This window comes from Sturnus vulgaris, chromosome 4, assembly GCF_052056855.1.
Source record: "Sturnus vulgaris isolate bStuVul1 chromosome 4, bStuVul1.hap1, whole genome shotgun sequence".
NCBI lineage: Eukaryota > Metazoa > Chordata > Aves > Passeriformes > Sturnidae > Sturnus > Sturnus vulgaris.
The window spans coordinates 73,077,655-73,094,533 of NC_142246.1; the positions used below are offsets into that span (position 1 = coordinate 73,077,655).

General features: G+C 51.9%; 2 protein-coding genes across 4 annotated transcripts; both read left to right on the top strand.

Moving 5' to 3' along the window:
• Nucleotides 1-2,286: 2,286 nt before the first annotated feature.
• Nucleotides 2,287-10,828, top strand: PPP2CB (protein phosphatase 2 catalytic subunit beta). The gene is made up of 7 exons (XM_014884943.2): nt 2,287-2,474; nt 6,879-7,088; nt 7,300-7,473; nt 7,698-7,787; nt 8,418-8,579; nt 9,372-9,490; nt 10,022-10,828. The coding sequence occupies exons 1-7, from the start codon at nt 2,373-2,375 to the stop codon at nt 10,092-10,094; spliced, it is 930 nt and encodes a 309-aa protein (XP_014740429.1). The 5' UTR covers nt 2,287-2,372; the 3' UTR covers nt 10,095-10,828.
• A 62-nt stretch (nt 10,829-10,890) lies between these two features.
• GSR (glutathione-disulfide reductase) lies at nt 10,891-15,463 on the top strand. 3 transcript variants are annotated; one of them, XM_014884867.2, is made up of 13 exons: nt 10,891-11,035; nt 11,803-11,829; nt 12,090-12,178; nt 12,653-12,722; nt 12,872-13,019; nt 13,137-13,191; nt 13,269-13,368; nt 13,733-13,819; nt 14,014-14,175; nt 14,378-14,489; nt 14,572-14,703; nt 14,868-15,001; nt 15,140-15,463. In XM_014884867.2, the coding sequence occupies exons 1-13, from the start codon at nt 10,907-10,909 to the stop codon at nt 15,287-15,289; spliced, it is 1,395 nt and encodes a 464-aa protein (XP_014740353.1). In that variant the 5' UTR covers nt 10,891-10,906; the 3' UTR covers nt 15,290-15,463. The 3 variants fall into 3 exon arrangements, with proteins under 3 accessions (XP_014740353.1, XP_088020442.1, XP_088020441.1); XM_088164315.1 differs by lacking the exon at nt 10,891-11,035 and having other exon boundaries at nt 11,129-11,829; XM_088164316.1 differs by lacking the exons at nt 10,891-11,035; nt 12,090-12,178 and having other exon boundaries at nt 11,128-11,829.
• Nucleotides 15,464-16,879: the final 1,416 nt, after the last annotated feature.

The following is a 16,879-nucleotide window of genomic DNA, read 5'->3' on the forward strand; positions in this document are numbered from 1 at the left end:
AACTTTACTGATTTATTTTATTTATTCACTGTGGGAGTGGTTTTTTTTCCCCCTCTCTAAAACACAGGAATCCAGCAGTCTTTGGGAAGCAAGCAGTGGATAAGTCCAGGCAATGCCTTCCATAGGCAGTGTAGTAATTTTTTCTGCTTTTTCTTTCTCCTGTGTTTTCCATCACACCCTAAAAAGCCGAGTTTCAGTGGAAAAATCACAAAAATAAGAAAGCAAGGTACCCCTTGGGGTGGTTAATGTTACCCGGCCAACATTAATGTGTTTTTTAATAAAGTGGCCTTTTGTGCCACTTTACCAGCATTGCCTTTTTAGAGGGTTCTAGCACAGAAATGATGAGATTTTAGAGAAGGTGGTGGAAAAATCCTGCCTTCATTAATTCCCTCTCAGTGAGGCTTGTCAGTTTTCCCTGCCAGGGAGCCTGATGAATGTCCCCCACTGCTGCTGGGAGATTCTGCAGGCTCTGTCCCTGCCACTCCTTTGCAGGAAAATCCACAGCTCATCCCAAGAGCTCCCTCTTTCCAATAAACCACGTCTGTGTTGCTCTGAGCATGGTCCTGGCTCAGGCTGCACGGCTGGGCCGGTCCTTTGCTGAGGACCTGCCATAGGATCCATTCCTCAGAAACCTCTTTGTTTCTGACGAGGAGCCAAGAGAAATATCTCAGCTCGATCTTTCCATTTAAGCTTTGACCATTAAACATTTTAACGCTGGCAAGGAATCAGTAAATAGAAACTTATCACCAAAGCTTGCGTGTCTTTATGTCCATACTTTGTTTCCTCAAATTAAATCACGAGGAAACCTTCAAAAATTCAAAGATAGAATAAAAGCTGCTCAGCATTTCTTTAAGGCTGACCTCCTGAGGCTCGGGATGCCCTTTTTTGGGTTGTTTTGGACAAGCCAGGGATGATTTTTATGGGGGGTGCTGCTCTCCCTTATGCTCCTAAAGGCATGGAGTGCGTGCTGTCCTTGGGAAGCTCCGGGGTGGGAAGATTTATTGTCCACTGCCACGAGGCAGGATTTGCCTTATCCCATGGCCATTCTCTGCTGCAGTGTCACAGACACGGGCAATATGGTTCAAAATGATCTTTTGGAAAACAAATGAGAAAAAAAAAACATCCAGAGGAGTGTGAGCTGTTCCTGGCAGCTATCTTTCCCGAGAACTGGAATGGTGAGCAATTGTCATTAGAACAGTAGCTACAAAGTTGTATTTTATATAAATTGCTCTCTTTTACTATGCTACCTGTATTTTTAGTTAGAAAATTCCCTTCAGGGATGTGATGTTTTGAATCCTTTAAATTTTTTCCATCACTTCAGGATGAAGTCCACAAGTCTGTCTGTTTTACCTAGCAAAGATTAAGGGAACCGTGACTGACATCAGTTTTCCTGGTAGGACACCCTAGGTAGCTCCTCAGCAAACCTCAGCCTTCCCATCTGACATGAAAAAACACACCACATGGACTTGATCTATCTTATCCTGCTAAAAATCCCAGGAAAGTTTCCCCTCAGGGGTCTCCTAAAATCCTTGCTGCCTGGGCTGGGCACTCCAGATTGTAGCAGTGTCATAGCCTCAGTTCTTACATCACTGTCATGATATTACTACTCCATTTGGGTATAGGGGAGGCAGTACAACAAGTCCAAAGGAGATAAATAAAGAGCAGTGTGGGTAGAAATTTGTACAGGTCTGTTTGAAGCTGAGGGCAAGATGAGTAAGAGTGCCAGATTGTAAGCAAATGTATTAATTTCTACTGCTTATATTGACTAATCATGTTTCCTATTTGGTACATCATCGTACACGTGCTCCAGTTTTGAGTATTGCTCCACAATATTGCACGGGAATATGGTGCAAGAATTAATAACGCGCATTTACTGAAAGGCAGACAGGAATTGCTACATTCCCGGGCCCTGCTGCCAACGCTTGCGACTCGACACCCAGAGCGGGCGCAAAACCGCGTGGTTTTATCCTTTTTCCTTAGAGAGAAGGGAGCATTTTATTCGTTTTTCCTTGGAGAGAAGAGCGCAGGCTGTGGCAGGCGGCTCCGTGCTGGGCCGAGCACAAACGAGCGCAGCCGCCATCGCCGCCCGCAGCCGTGAGGGGAGCGGGGCGGGGCCCGAGGGAGGGGGCGGGGCCATGGGGGGAGGGCCGGGGAGAGGGGCGTGGCTCTGAGGCAGGCTCGGCGCGCCGGAAGCGTCGGCGCGCGCCGCACGCGGTTGTGGGCGTGGCCGGAAGTGCGCAGCAACCGCGGCAGGCGGGGGGCGCCGCCATTACGCGGAGCGGAGCAGACCCGAGAGGGCCGCGCGTCCCCGGCCGCCGCCGGCACCCACAGGCGGGCCCGGGCCTCGGGGGGCCCGCCCGGCCCCCCCCACCATGGAGGAGAAGGGCTTTGCCAAGGAGCTGGACCAATGGATCGAGCAGCTGAACGAGTGCCGGCAGCTGAGCGAGAGCCAGGTCCGCAGCCTCTGCGAGAAGGTGAGTGCGAGGCCCGGACGTTGGGAGGGCGGGATGGTGTCTGTGGGATACCCGGCGCTGGGAGACAGGCCTGCGGCGGAGGGGGATATCGGGCATTGGGAGGCGGGGTGGTGCCTCTGGAATACCGGGCGTGGGGAGAGCGGGATGGTGCCTGTGGGATATCGAGTTTTGGGAGACAGGGACGCGGCCGGTGGGATATCGGGCACTGGGAGAGCGGGTGGTGCCTGTGGGATATTTGGCACTGATAGAGCGGCTGGGGCCTGTGGATTTTGGGAGAGCGGGATGGTGCCTGTGGGATATCCGGCGCTGGATGACTGGGGTGGTTTTTTTGAGATTGGAAATGGGGTGACCAGGCTGCTGCCTCTGGAGGATCCAGCACTGACAAACCGGGGTGGTGCCTGTGGGTATCCCACGGCCTGGTGTTCTACACAACATGGAGGAGCCCCAGGCTGAAAAATAAACCCCAAGTCAGTGAGGAAACCCTCTGACTTCGGAGGTGGGATCTCGGGAAGCAGAGCGGGCAGAGGTGAGACCCAAACAGCCTCACAGCCTGCTGAGGGGGACCAAAATAGAAAGAGGAATGATCGGATAAAGGACACGGTCTGCTATTCTGGACGGTGGTTTGGACAGGCCTTGGCAAATGCCTGCTTGGATTTGTTCAGCAGAGACTGGCAAGAGCCTTTTTTTTCCATCAGGAGAAAGGTCCTTACACTGTGCTGGGTGTTGTCTGAGCAGTCCAAAGGCTCTTTGTGAACACTCCCTCAACACTGCAGTCTGTGACCGAGGGAAGCTTTTCCTTAACATATTCTTCCAGCAGTGATCCTGACATCTCCCTGACCCCCACACAGCTTCTGTTTTCTTCCCCCCTTTTCATTTTTTTTTAATCCCATGCTGGGCCTTTGTTTTGGGGCTCTTTCTCCAGAGCTCCATCGGTTGTGAGGGAGCTGTGGCTGTTTGGGAAGCTGGAGTTGTGGCCGCTGTGTTTTGGGAAGCTGGAGAATGATGCCAGCAGATTGTGGCTGAACACACAGGAAATCGGGAGAAGCTGAATAGGAAAGCTCAGCTGGAGGTGGGGAGGGTGTTTGTCCTTCAGGAGGCAGGTGACAGGTAGGTGTGTCATCTGTCACAGCACCTCGTTCTTCCAGGCTGCTGGAAACTGATGGAAACGACTGGGGCATGAAGGAAACACTGTGCCCTGCACTGACTTGGCTTGTTTAAGTTTTGGGGAGTGGTTGTGTCACCCAGGAGAGGAGCTTACAGAAACCTCTGGGTGTGCAGCCCTGCCACAAAGCTGGTTTAGTTGGTTTCCTTGAAATTATATTTGAAAATTCCTTTTCTCCAGAACACTTCTTAGCACTCCTGATTTTGGGGCTGATTTCAAAGAGGCCCAGCACAGTAGTACCTTTTGCCTCAGGTTTCAGTTTGTGGAACAACTTGGTACTAAAACAAAAAATCTAAATGAAGTGGGAGGAGCAAAAACAAACCCAGAAAAATCCCAGAGTTGTCTGTGTGGGTCATTCTTGATTTTAAGTATTGGCATAGTGGACAGTGATGAAGGAAGGATTGCACACAGTGAAGGTGTGCCTAATGATTATGCACTCTTAAAAAAGTTGTTGAAATTTGTACCTGTGGAAGTGCCATCGTGTCTTCACCTGCCCAGTAACAACATCTAGGCAGCTGATAAGCCCCATGTGGTTCACTGTTTCTCAGTGTGATGACGTTGTTCCCATTCTGTTGGTGTTGAAAATTAGCTCAAATCGTGCAGAATTTCAGAGGCTGATAGAAGGATTAATTCTGATCACTGCTGGGGCTTGCACATTTTGGGGTGCCGGTGAGGGAGTTGAGGGCCATCCTTCTCAATCCAGGCAAAAGGGTTTTTCACCAAGATGATGAAATGGGCTATGAAAGAAGGCAAGGAGAATGCTGTCTCCTGAAATAAACAAGCAGCCATCCATGACCATCCCTCTCCTTGTAGCTTCTCTTTCCCCTCCTTGTTCTTTGGAGGTGTGAGAGGGGACACAGTCCCATTGCATGAAATACCCAGTGTTATTTTGTGGCCAGGAATGTTTTATCTCTGTTGATGATGCTCATCCTGGGGGGTGCTGGTTCAGGTACCTCTGGGAGCACCTGGGCACCTTGGCAGAGGCTCTGGAGTATCTGCTGTTGCTTTATTCCTGAAGGGTGAGACAGCTCCATCCCTGCCATGTCTCTGGCTTCCATCTCACCTGGCTGCTTCTCCTTCCTGCCGAGCTCCCTGAGGTTTCATATCCTCAGCCCACCTGTTGGCACAGTAGTTTGCTCTGTGGCGATTGGTGGGATGAAGGTTCAGGTGGATTTTGATGCCAAACTCCATGCCCTGGCTTCAAATTGCCAGAGAACGAGCCTCTATGGGTCAGAGTGAGCTGAGGGAATGAATCTTCCAGAAGGAGTGGAGTTTCTCCTCTCTCCAAGACTACTCAAAAGCACAAACAAGGAGTTGAGGTGATGGGCAAACTCAAAGCCAGCAAATAGGCTGCTCTTCCAAGGCTCTTTGAGCACAGACACGACAACCATTGGTTTGGTTTATTTAACACAGGGGAGGTTTATTTAATAAAAGCACCTAAAAGCTGCTGCTTTTCATCCTGACCTGGATATGGTTTTCATCCAGCGCAAGTGGGACAGATGCACAGGAAGCTGATACCATTAGTCACTGTTTTCCGCAACAAAGGTAGCTAAATTTTGACTTTTTAGTCATAGTTATTTATTAGCCTCCTGGATTAAGTAAGTGCTGATGATGCCAGGCAGCCTGCTTGCATCAGAGGTTTTTATTTTTGCTTTGTAATAGTGCTTTTTATTTTAAGTCATTTGATTCCAGTGTTCGCACTGCAGGCAGATGCACTGGTTAGTCACTGCTTTTCTGGGGTATTTTTATTGATGCTGAAGATTCTGAAAGTCTTGTTCTGCATTAGAAAATCATCACGTGAGGGCAAACTGGGACTCCCGAGCCTGATCTAAACCAGCTCTGCAGAGTTAAAATGACAGACTGGATCTGTCCACGTGCACGGATGAGTGTCCACAGGGTGAGCTAAAATGGGCTGCAGGGGAACAGCTGGTTGGCAGCGAGAGGAGCTGCTCCTCGTCACCTGCCAGCTCCTCCTTCCTCATCAGGGGAAACTTCTGGATTCTCCTAGCACCAGCATTTCAGTCCGTGGGCTGGCCCCCCTTCCCAGGGTAGATTTAAAGTGAGCGTGTTTGCCCTGTTCCTGTGGAAAAGCAGCCCTGTTGAGCTCCAGCTTGGAACAAACCCCTGCCTGTTGCTTTGTGCAACAGTCAGAACACACGGAGCAGCTGTTTTGTGGGTTTATATTTGTCTCTTCCAGAGGGTGGAAGCTCTCAGAAGGCGCTATAAATGCTTTTCAAGATGTGTGAGCAGAATTTGAGTGCTACTACTGCGCTCAAATACAACATGTTCAGCAGTTCCCAGTCATGCTGGAAGTGCAAGGCAGAGCCTGTGTCATCAAGTCCATGGGGAGGATGTGACTTTAAGGACCCCTCAGGTTAGGTTACGTGCAAAGAGCTTGCTGGATGCAGTCCAAGCTGTCCAAACTGCTTGGGGTTGAGTTATTCCTTCCAAATCCATGTTTTTCCTGAAAGAGGCAAGGCAGCAAACATTGGAATGGGAATGCAGGCATCCTCAGGGTATCCTTGGGAAGCGGCTCCCTTCTGGCAGCACAGGATGAGTCTTAGGTCAGCTTGAGCTAAGTGATATGGCAGGGAATACCCAGATCATCACCTGCTTGTGACTGCTCAGTGTTGGTGATCTTCCAGCCCTTTTGTTTGGATCAGATGGAGCCATCCCGTGGGTGTTCCCTGTGCCTCAGATGTGCCTGGAGCGCTGATCAGCATCAGTCAGTGAGCTGGAGGCAGCACAACAAACCTGGTATTTGATAAGGATAATAAGGTGATGCAGATAGGCTACATTGCATGGTCATAATTAGCAGAGGAACTGCTGGGTGTGGAAGAAGAGATGACTAAATCCAGGGATGCCATCCCTCCATCTGTGGTCGTTTTGTTGCCAGCTGGGTACAGCCAGGGAAGCTAGTTGTGGCTCCATATGTTTCAATTGCCTCTGTCTTTGCTTTCCAGTTGTATGTGACTTGCCTGTAGAAGTTGCTAAACTGTTATGCTTGGAAGAGGGTTGGAATTCTGGCAGGCGAAATGTGCCCTGGGCAAGGGAATCTGGCCTCGCTGTAGCAAACCTGCTCATCTCCATGCACTGGGGTTTGGGAAACACCCCTTGTCTGTGCTCACCCACCAAACTGTTTTTCCAGTGGTCAGCTTCAGCAGTGGGAATGGAGCAGAATAACATCACCTGCTTCTGGAGGAGCTTCCTACCTTTTTGTCCTCCATGTGTTTCCTTGCTAGGCTAAAGAAATCCTTACAAAAGAATCCAATGTGCAAGAGGTACGCTGCCCCGTCACCGTCTGCGGGGATGTCCACGGGCAGTTCCACGACCTTATGGAGCTCTTCAGGATCGGTGGGAAGTCTCCAGACACAAACTACCTGTTCATGGGAGACTACGTGGACAGAGGCTATTACTCAGTGGAGACGGTGACTCTCCTGGTGGCGTTGAAGGTACGGCTTGAGAGATTCAGGGCAAAACCTTGGAGTTGGGAGCCTTTTTCTCCCGGACAATTTTCCCCTCCCTTGGCTTGAGTGTAGCCGGTGTAAATCGATCCGTGCCAGTGGGCACGTGCTGGGAACAGAGCGCTTGGCTGCTGCTTGTGAGATTCCATGACTCTTTGTTTCCGTGCCTGTGCTAAGGGAGCCTGTTCTTCCCCCCCAGGTGCGGTACCCGGAGCGCATCACGATACTGAGGGGCAACCACGAGAGCAGGCAAATCACACAAGTGTACGGCTTCTACGACGAGTGCCTGCGCAAGTACGGCAACGCCAACGTCTGGAAGTACTTCACAGACCTGTTTGATTACCTGCCACTCACAGCTCTAGTAGACGGCCAGGTAAGTCTGGCTTAAGGAACACCCTCCCTTCCACAGACTTCTGCAGGCTGTGTTGTCTGACATCCACAGGAGCAGTCCCAGACAAGCTCCTTTAACGTGTGAGCCAAGGGCGAGATGCCTGCAGTTGTGAATGAGTGTTAACAGAGTTAAACCCGGCTGGTTTGGAGATTGTTCTTAGCTTAACAATATGCACTTACTGGATTGCTCTTTTCTTTCTGGAACAGATATTCTGCCTCCACGGTGGCCTCTCTCCATCCATAGATACACTGGATCATATCAGGGCTCTGGACCGCCTGCAGGAAGTTCCACACGAGGTAATAGGGAAGGAAATGCTTCAGAAACTTAAATATCTACCAGTGGAAAATACAAATGTTTTCTCACATTGCAGTCAATTTAAACACGTGATTATGCATGGATTATGGTCGTTCCAGGATCTAGAGCAGATGAACATTTGGGCAAAACACACATAAGTCAGTGTGCTTTGATTACAGCAGCCTACATAAGGAGAGCTGTGGGGGTTTCACAGCTGTTTTCCCCAGAATCGTGGGCTTTTTGGGCTTTCAGTCTGACTCAAAGAGCAGGATTTGGCAGGGGAGGGTGTTTACTATCTTCAGTATCGTCACAGATGTGGTTGTGAACTGACAACCACCATATGAAGCCACACTGTGACACCATCCTTCCTTCCCAGCCAGCCCAGCCTCCTGTGGTGTTTCACCTTGTTTCAGCTTCCTGGGGCCTGAAATCTGGACTGAAAACCCAGGCTTGGAGCTCCCGGGGCAGCTGGAAGTTGTGTTGGGAGTGGCTGGGGCTCGCAGATGTGTGTTCAGTAAACTCCTCACGTGCCTTGCACCAAGAAGGGCCTGCTGGCAGCCTTGCTACTGTCAATAAGATGTGTTTAAGCATCTTGCCAATGATCTAACAAAGACCTCCTAATCTTTCCCCAGGGTCCGATGTGTGATCTGTTGTGGTCGGATCCGGATGACCGTGGCGGCTGGGGCATTTCTCCACGTGGTGCTGGCTACACCTTTGGGCAGGATATTTCTGAAACCTTTAACCATGCCAATGGTCTCACACTGGTCTCCCGTGCTCACCAGCTGGTCATGGAGGTAGGGCAAGCACTCTGCTAGCCAGGGTTAACAAAACAGGCCCAGGTTTGTTGGCATCTAAATCTTACCCAGGTCAGTACCAAAGAGAGGCTTTAGTTATGTGAGAACAACAACATAAAATGACGTCCTTTGACCTGCAGCCTAAATAAGGGCATGTTCTGCCCTTTCCAAGCAAATTTCCCCCTCCAAGTCAACTGCCAAAGGGGCTGTGTCGTGCCCTATTTGTGGCAGGAATAATCTTCTTATGTGCTGGCTTGCTCTTGCTTTGACTGCTGCTACATCCGACAGCCTGTCCCATAGTGCTTGGCAGTCAGGTGTGACGGGGATTGTGCCGTTTTTGGCTGTCGACAGGCTATTCTTGGATGTCTTGCTGGAAAAATGCCAGGTGGGTCAATGGAGCAGATGCATTTTTAAAATCTAGTGCAGGTAGATCCCTTAAGCAGAACTGTGTGTCAGAAGTCACTGGCATTCAGCAGGCAAATTGTCACTTGTGGGGGATGAAAGCCGAAGGCATCCCTAAAAATCCCAAGGCTTTTTAGTGGTACAATCCATAATATACCAGTGAGGAGTGGATGATCTCCTGTACGCTTCTTGAAGCTGGTTTTGCCAGGTACCTGCTGCTGCTGCTTCTTGTGGCAAAGCACGTATTTTGAAATGAAGCTAAGTCAGTTGGAGATACTTCAGGAAGTGTCCAGTTTCACAAGTGCCTCAGAGAGTTTGAGGCCTGAAGAGGAACTTTGGACAGGCTGAGGTTTAACAGAGACCTTTTCTTTTTCTCTCTCTCCGTGGCAGGGTTATAACTGGTGCCACGACCGGAATGTGGTTACCATCTTCAGTGCCCCCAATTACTGCTACCGCTGTGGGAACCAGGCTGCTATCATGGAGCTAGATGACACTTTAAAATATTCTTTGTGAGTATCCTGGCTTGGGCTGGGCTCTCTTCATAATCACTCTGTGAGGGATGGCTGATCATTCCCAAAGGGGGTCTTCCATGAAAAGCCAGCTCAGACCATTCTGGGATTAACGTGTGCTCTGCCTTAAAAGAAGTGATGACTTAAGTTCCTAAAAGCTCCTCTTCCTGGCTGTCTGGAGAGTTGGAGCTTTTGCACTTCCATCTCTTTATTGCCTCAGCTTGATGGAGAGAGTAAAAACTCCTGGGTTTATGTATTTGTTATCTTCAGTAGCACTGAGCTTTGCAAGATGGGGGAAGAGGGTCTGAATTGTGCTTTCAGCTGCTCCCATGAGAAAGCAGTAACAGGCTGCTGGGTCACTCTGATGAGTTTTAACTCCCATGAATTCTTGTTTTGGGGCTTGCAATGTTTAATGTGGAAGCAGCTGGGGTGAGTAGAGCACTACCAGCAGGAGAACAAGCCTGATACTTACCGTGGCACTGGAAAATGAGTTGTGGAGAAGGGTAAGTGATCCCTTTTTCTTTCCTGCAGCCTCCAGTTTGACCCAGCACCTCGTCGTGGAGAGCCTCATGTTACCCGTCGTACCCCAGACTACTTCCTATAAACCTCTCCCAACCTTTGTAGAAGGAAGAACACCTGGCATTTTAAAAAAAGCAACAATATTTACACGTTTCTGTAAGAAATCAGGGTTCGTCTCAACTCAAATCCCCATCATGGACCAAAATGTGCCATACAGAGGACAAAGAGCATTTAGCACAACTTGAGACTGAATTCCTTACAACACTCTCTCTTTCTCCCATGCCCATCAATCCGAAAGTCAGTTTGCCTGCTGTATTTGTAGTCATTGTTTTCTTTCTGGACTGTTCAGAGAGGAAAAGGTAACTCTTTAACAACACTTCATCTCCTCTGACGCTTCTTTGTACATTTTTAGTTCTAGTGTTTAACTGGCATGAATTAGAGGTTGTTTTCCAGGGAAGTGCACACTAACTTCATCCCCCACCACTCTTTATTTTATTGGAAAGACCGCTCAACTTAACTGGAGAAAGGAAGTGATTCCTGCTTGGGAGTACGTTGTCATAACCCAGATAAAAGTGTTCCCTTTTTAGCTCTATTCCCGTTCTGTGCTGATCCTGCCCCTGCTCCTTTTTTTTTTGGTTGGTTTCTTTTTTTTTTTTTTTTTTTTTTTTTTTTTTTTTTTTTTTTTTTGGTTTGTTTGTTTTGGGATATTTTGTTTTGTTTTATTATTCCCCCCACTTCCCCTCTGTATATTTGTCCTGGAAGTGCTTGCAATCCTCCTCGCTGTACCCGAACCAATAAACTCGCCGTTGTCAGCCCCAACACGTGGTGTCGTGCAGGGCCGGGCCGGGGGCGGTGCCGGGGCGGTACCGGGGGCGGGGCCAGACCGAGCCCGGAGCGATGGCGGCGGCCGCCTACGAGCTGCTGGTGCTGGGCGGTGGCTCCGGGGGGCTGGCGGGGGCCCGGCGAGCTGCCGAGCTCGGTGCCCGGGTCGCGCTGGTGGAGCCGCGGCGCCTCGGCGGTACCTGCGTGAGTCCCTTGCGGGCGGATCCGCACCCGGGGCGGGGAGGGACGGGGCAGGGGACGAGCGACGCGGGGCCGGTGCCCCCGTGCTGGCCCCGGTGAGCGGGCCGTGGTGGCGGAGCCCCCGGGGAGGGTCAGGGTGCGGGAAGCCGGAGAGAAGGAATCGCCCTCCTGGTGTCCGAGCATTGTGCAAGGACCTGCCTTGTCAGGCTGAAGCAGGACGGATCCCAATCCTCCATCTCCACCAGCTTCTTCGCGGCCGTTTCCAAGCCGTTTTCAGGCAGGTGACAGGATGCCGGCGGATCCTGGGTCTGTGTAGCACAACTGCAAAGCGGTAAAGCAGAACTCAAGAGCATGGTGAGCTGGTGACAAGCCGAAAAAGAAACTGATTCCCCAAACAAGCGAGGGACAGGCTCTAGTTTTATGCCCTAATGCATTCTGCTGGAAAAATTACCGTATTCCTAGAAGTGCAGGCAAGGGATGGCAAGCACCTTTCTCCTAGTAATTTTTTGAGTATCTATGGAAAAAACCCTGTGTTTGAAGGCTCCACCTTCCATATTCTCTTTCAAGGAAGTGAAGGAAAACGGGCAAACCGCAAGACCTTGAGCGTTCCGAGGCGGTTACACCCCTGTTCTGCCTGGAACCGTAATCCTGCCTTTGTTTCCCTGAACAGAGAGCTGAGATGCAGTACCGGCCTGATGTGGGATGCTCTCTGGAGCATTGCCTTTGGAAAACTGGGCCTTGACACTGACACTTGCTCTTATTTCCCCCAGGTCAATGTTGGGTGCGTGCCAAAGAAGGTAAGGCCGTTCTGCCACCGGCTCCGGTGGCACCCCTGGCGGCGTGGGTTGGGTCAGGTGTGGATGCCTGCCAAATCCTAGGGAGGTGCTGGCACAGGGTGTGGGGAGGAAGCAGGGCCTCGGAGAATATTGAGCCATTGGCATGCCGTGGGCACTCCCGTGTCCCATGGGTTCTCTGGGCAAAGGGTCAGGAAGCCTGGCAGGGGTTTTCCCAGAATCCAAGCAGTCTACCTGAGCCAACCTGTAGTTTGTGTGGGCAGGTGATGTGGAACACGGCAGTCCATGCAGAGTTTGTCCATGATCACGCTGACTATGGCTTTGAAACACCAGGTGTAAAGTTCAACTGGAGGTAAGAAAGGAAAGAGCCAGTTGGAAACCTGCATCTTCCAGGGAGTGTCCCATGGAGAGCAGCCCACTGTCCACTTCCAAGGGGTCCCTGCCCACTTCCAGTCTCCCATGGGTTATACAGAGCTGGTTACAGGGCCAGAATTGCTGCTGTGTTCTGGATAAGAGGGTGACAAACTGGCTGTGGGAATAGACTCTGGAAAGACAAACGCAGGGAAGGCAGGCACAGCAATCTTGCTTTGGTGGGGAAAGGGTCACAGGGAGCCATTTTATTTTGTGGCATGGCTGACACGTGCCAGAGGGGTTGGGTTCACAGAATCATAGAATCATTAAGGTTGGAAAAGACCTCCGAGATGATCAAGTTTAACCTTTGGCCGACCACCACCTTGGGAACTGGACCATGGCACTGAGTGCCACGTTCTTCCTGAGCTCAGAGGTTCACCTGCTGGCAGTGATGGCATTCCCTGCTCTGTTCCAGGACCATCAAGGACAAGCGTGACGCTTACGTGCGGCGCCTCAATGACATCTACGAGAACAATGTTAAAAAGGTGATCATGGGATGTGTTTATCCTGGAATCTGAGTGGCAAAAGTGATGGATTTTTGGCCACTTTTCCAGCCTTAATGGGTGTCCTCCAACTGGAGAAGTCCTGGCTCCTTTAGCTGCCTCCCACACCTCATGTCACTGTTATCCCTAAGGCTCACATTGACATCATCCGGGGCTATGGCAAGTTCACCGCTGATCCCGAGCCAACCATCGAAGTGGATGGGAAAAAGTACACAGCTCCTCACATCCTTATAGCCACGGGTGGGCGCCCAGCTGTCCCTTCTGACAGCGAAATTCCTGGTGAGCCTGATGAAATTGCCCAGGCTCCTAGCCTGGGGAGAGGTCTGGCAAAGCAAAGCAGGCTTTGGGAGGGGAAGGGGAACAGGTGAAGGGTGTGAAAGGGTCTCTGCTTTGCAGGTGCCAGTCTGGGGATGACCAGTGACGGCTTCTTCGAGCTGGAGGAGCTGCCCAGGTAAAGTGGGATGCATCCCCCAGAGCCAGCAGCACCAGCTCCAGGTTCCTGCACACGGCACTGTCACTTCTCCGCAGGCGCAGCGTCATCGTCGGGGCCGGCTACATTGCAGTGGAGATCGTGGGGATCCTCTCCACACTGGGCTCCAAGTCATCCCTGCTCATCCGCCACGACAAGGTAGTGCCACTGCCCAGCTGTCACATCCCAGCCTGCTGGGGTTTTCTGGTTGTCAGTTCCTGGTAAAGGAGGGTCTGAGTTGGCATGGGAGCCATGGAGAGGGTGGAGGGGACATGTTTTAGCAGCATCCACCTGTGTGCTCGGCATTTCTGCAGCTCCCTTGAGCTTTATTTCAAGTCACAACTTGAAATGAGGAAGGAGGGGAAAAGAAAATAATGCAGAAACAAACAGAGACGTTTGTTAACCAGAAGCTCCCCAAACGTCTTGGGTTCCAGGAGCAGGGAAACGCTGGTGGAGGAGCTGCCAGGTGGTGCCTTTGCCTGCAGACCCTCATCTGACAGGGTTGGGGGGGATCCTTACCCAGGTCCTGCGAACCTTTGACTCCCTGATCAGCTCAAACTGCACCCAGGAGCTGGAGAACACCGGGGTGGATGTCTGGAAGCACACACAGGTGGGAAAGCACAGAGCGGCCCTGCAGCTTGTCCCATCCCTCCTGCAGAGGCAGGGCTGGGACAAAGCTTCCATTTTGGGTGCTGCTTGCTGAGCAGATTTTGGCGACATCCCCGCTTCTGCAGCATGGCTGCTGTCACCTGTTGCAAGGTAAAAGCCATCTGCATTTTCCCCTGCTGCTCTTGTTCTCCTTAGGTCAAGAGGGTCACTAAGTCTTCATGTGGGCTGCTGGATGTGACAGTGAGCTCGGCAGTGCCTGGCCACAAGCCAACGGAGGCGGTGATCCGGGACGTGGACTGTCTGCTGTGGGCCGTGGGGCGGGAGCCCAACTCCGAGGGGCTGTGCCTGGACCAAGTGGTGAGATGGCAGCACGGCCCTTCTGTGCTGGTGGGACGATGCCCACGCGTCTCTGGGGTTCCCTTGGGTCTCCAGAGCCTGTCACAGGATGGTGTTCCCACAACTTGCCTCCCACTGGGAATGCCATGGCCACCAGCACAGGTGCCCCATGGGCCATCCCATCCCTCCTGGAGCAACATGTGGCTGCTGTTTGCCATGGCAGGGCGTGCAAGTGGACCCCAAGGGCCACGTGGTTGTGGATGAGTACCAGAACACCACCAGGAGAGGGATCTATGCCCTCGGGGATGTCTGTGGGAGAGCCCTCCTCACCCCAGGTACTGCAGCCATGCCTCCTTCCCTGCACAGCCCCTCAGTGCCACACGGTGCCGTGGCTCAGGCTCCCTGTCCCCCCCACAGTGGCCATCGCAGCTGCCAGGAAGCTGGCCCACAGGCTCTTCGAGGGCAAGCAGGACTCCCGGCTGGACTACGAGAACATCCCCACGGTGGTTTTCAGCCACCCGCCCATCGGCACCGTGGGACTCACTGAAGGTGGGGACACACAGGGCGTGGAGGGGGTGAAGGGGCTGGGGACACTGGCTGGGAGCTGCTGCTTTCATCTCCAGCAAGTGAGTCTTGACGAAAAGGCTTTGAGTCCTCTCTTTAAATGCCCCCTGTGCATCCCTCTGACCCCTGTGCTGTGGCTTCTGCTACAGAGGAGGCCGTGGCCATACATGGCAAGGACAATGTGAAGATCTACAACACATCCTTCACTCCCTTGTACCACGCTGTCACTCAGAGGAAGGTGAAGTGTGTCATGAAGCTGGTGTGTGCTGGCAAGGAGGAGAAGGTGAGTGGAGGGCACTGGGGACCACGGCTGGCTGTCCTCTCATCCCCATGTGGTCAGCTCTTGGGCTGGGATCCAGCTGCCCCAGCACCAAGCCCAAGAGTTCACCCTGGATTCTGGCCTCTCCCTTCTTCTCCCAAGGTGGTGGGATTGCACATGCAAGGGCTGGGCTGTGACGAAATGCTGCAGGGCTTTGCTGTGGCTGTCAAAATGGGGGCCACCAAGGCTGACCTGGACAACACCGTTGCCATTCACCCCACTTCTGCCGAGGAGCTGGTGACACTGCGCTGAGGCTGTGAGCACAGACACCCCGGGGATGGCACCTGCAGCTGGGAAAAATGTTTTATGTGTTTCCAAAAGTGCCTTACTGCTGGGTGGGTGCCTGGAGGGTGTGTTTGTAACGTTGATGTGACTTAGGAAGTAAATCTGATCTGGAGTGGAAAGTAAACATGTTGATGCTGGTGAGTCTTTGTCATTTGCTCTCTGGTACCTGTGTCCCACCGTGGAGGGTGCTGGCATGGTCCATGGATGTGGGTTGGGACAGGGCTGGCAGTGGCCAGGCTCCTCTTCTGCAATCCCTGACACAGGCTGGGCAGGAAGTAGCAGAGAGGGGCAGGACAGTGGGGTCTTTGGGGTGTTTGTGGACGCTGGGGTATCCTGGATGGGCTCCATCCTCCTCTTTATCTCACGTCCCAACAACACTGGCTCTCCAGCGTCTCCTAACATCACATTGGGGCTCCAAGGGGGAGTCCAGGCTGGGGGTTCACGGTCCAAATTCCCTGTTTCCAACCCCGTTTCCAGTGGCTGGAAGCTCCAGACCCAGCTGGGAAGGAAGAGACCCAAGTCATGTGGGGTTTTGGGGATCAGAACCACGGTGAGCCTGGGCCAGGCACCTTCATGTCCTGTAAACAGAAACTGAGGCCTGAGTCTGGGGGGGCACCAGACTAATTTGGCCAGTTTGGGGTCCTGTAATAAATAAATCAGGCATTTTCTTTGGCTCAGAAATGGAGGCCAAGTCCTGCGTTTGGAACCAGCCCCACTTGGGCAATCATAGGACTGTGAAACACTCCAGTCCTGTCTTGGGAGTGTGAAAGGAGGCTCATCCAGGCCTTTGACCAGAGAGCCCAAATCCTGTGTTTTGGGACTCAGGGCAGACCCCAGACTGGTGAGAGAGGTCGAGACCCAAGTGCACAGGGTGGGAGTTGCTCCTTCCGGCAATGGGAGGAGCTTTAGGGGCCTTGGCCTCCTGTCCTCTACCTCCCACCCCCCTTCCTTTCCCCCTGTGCCCCTCTGTCACCCCACTGCTCTCTACAAGGAAAAAAATAGAAATTACGGCATGGATAAATGCATTTACAGCAGAACTGGACACACCTGGACAATGTGACCAGTCCATGAAGTCAGATAGTGACCATCCAGAGACATTTTAAGACAGGTACTTAGAGATTTCATTTCCAAGAAACTCAAAAATTTTTGGCACCTCTTGCTTATATGCTCCCCTTTGGAAGAGGTCAGTTAGTCTTTTTAATGACCAGATTACCCAACATAGGGAAAAACAACCAGCATTCCCTGAATACCCATCTGCAATCAGGAGCCGGTGGACAGCAGCCTCCCTGAACAGGCTCTGAGGTGACACTGGACCACCCTTGAGATCCCTCCCAACCCAAACCATTCTGGCGTTCCATGATGGTTCCATGATCTCGCCCTGCATTTATTTTGCATCGTGTCCTTCTTTCTGCTCCCAGCAGATGGCGGCGCCGGCCTTTAAAAGAGATGGAAGTGTCCTGGGACACGGATCAGCCCTGCTGCTCACTAAGATTTTTTTTTTTTTTTACTAAAAAGAGAATATTCTGCAATGACAGGTGGTGAAGATTCAATGTTGAT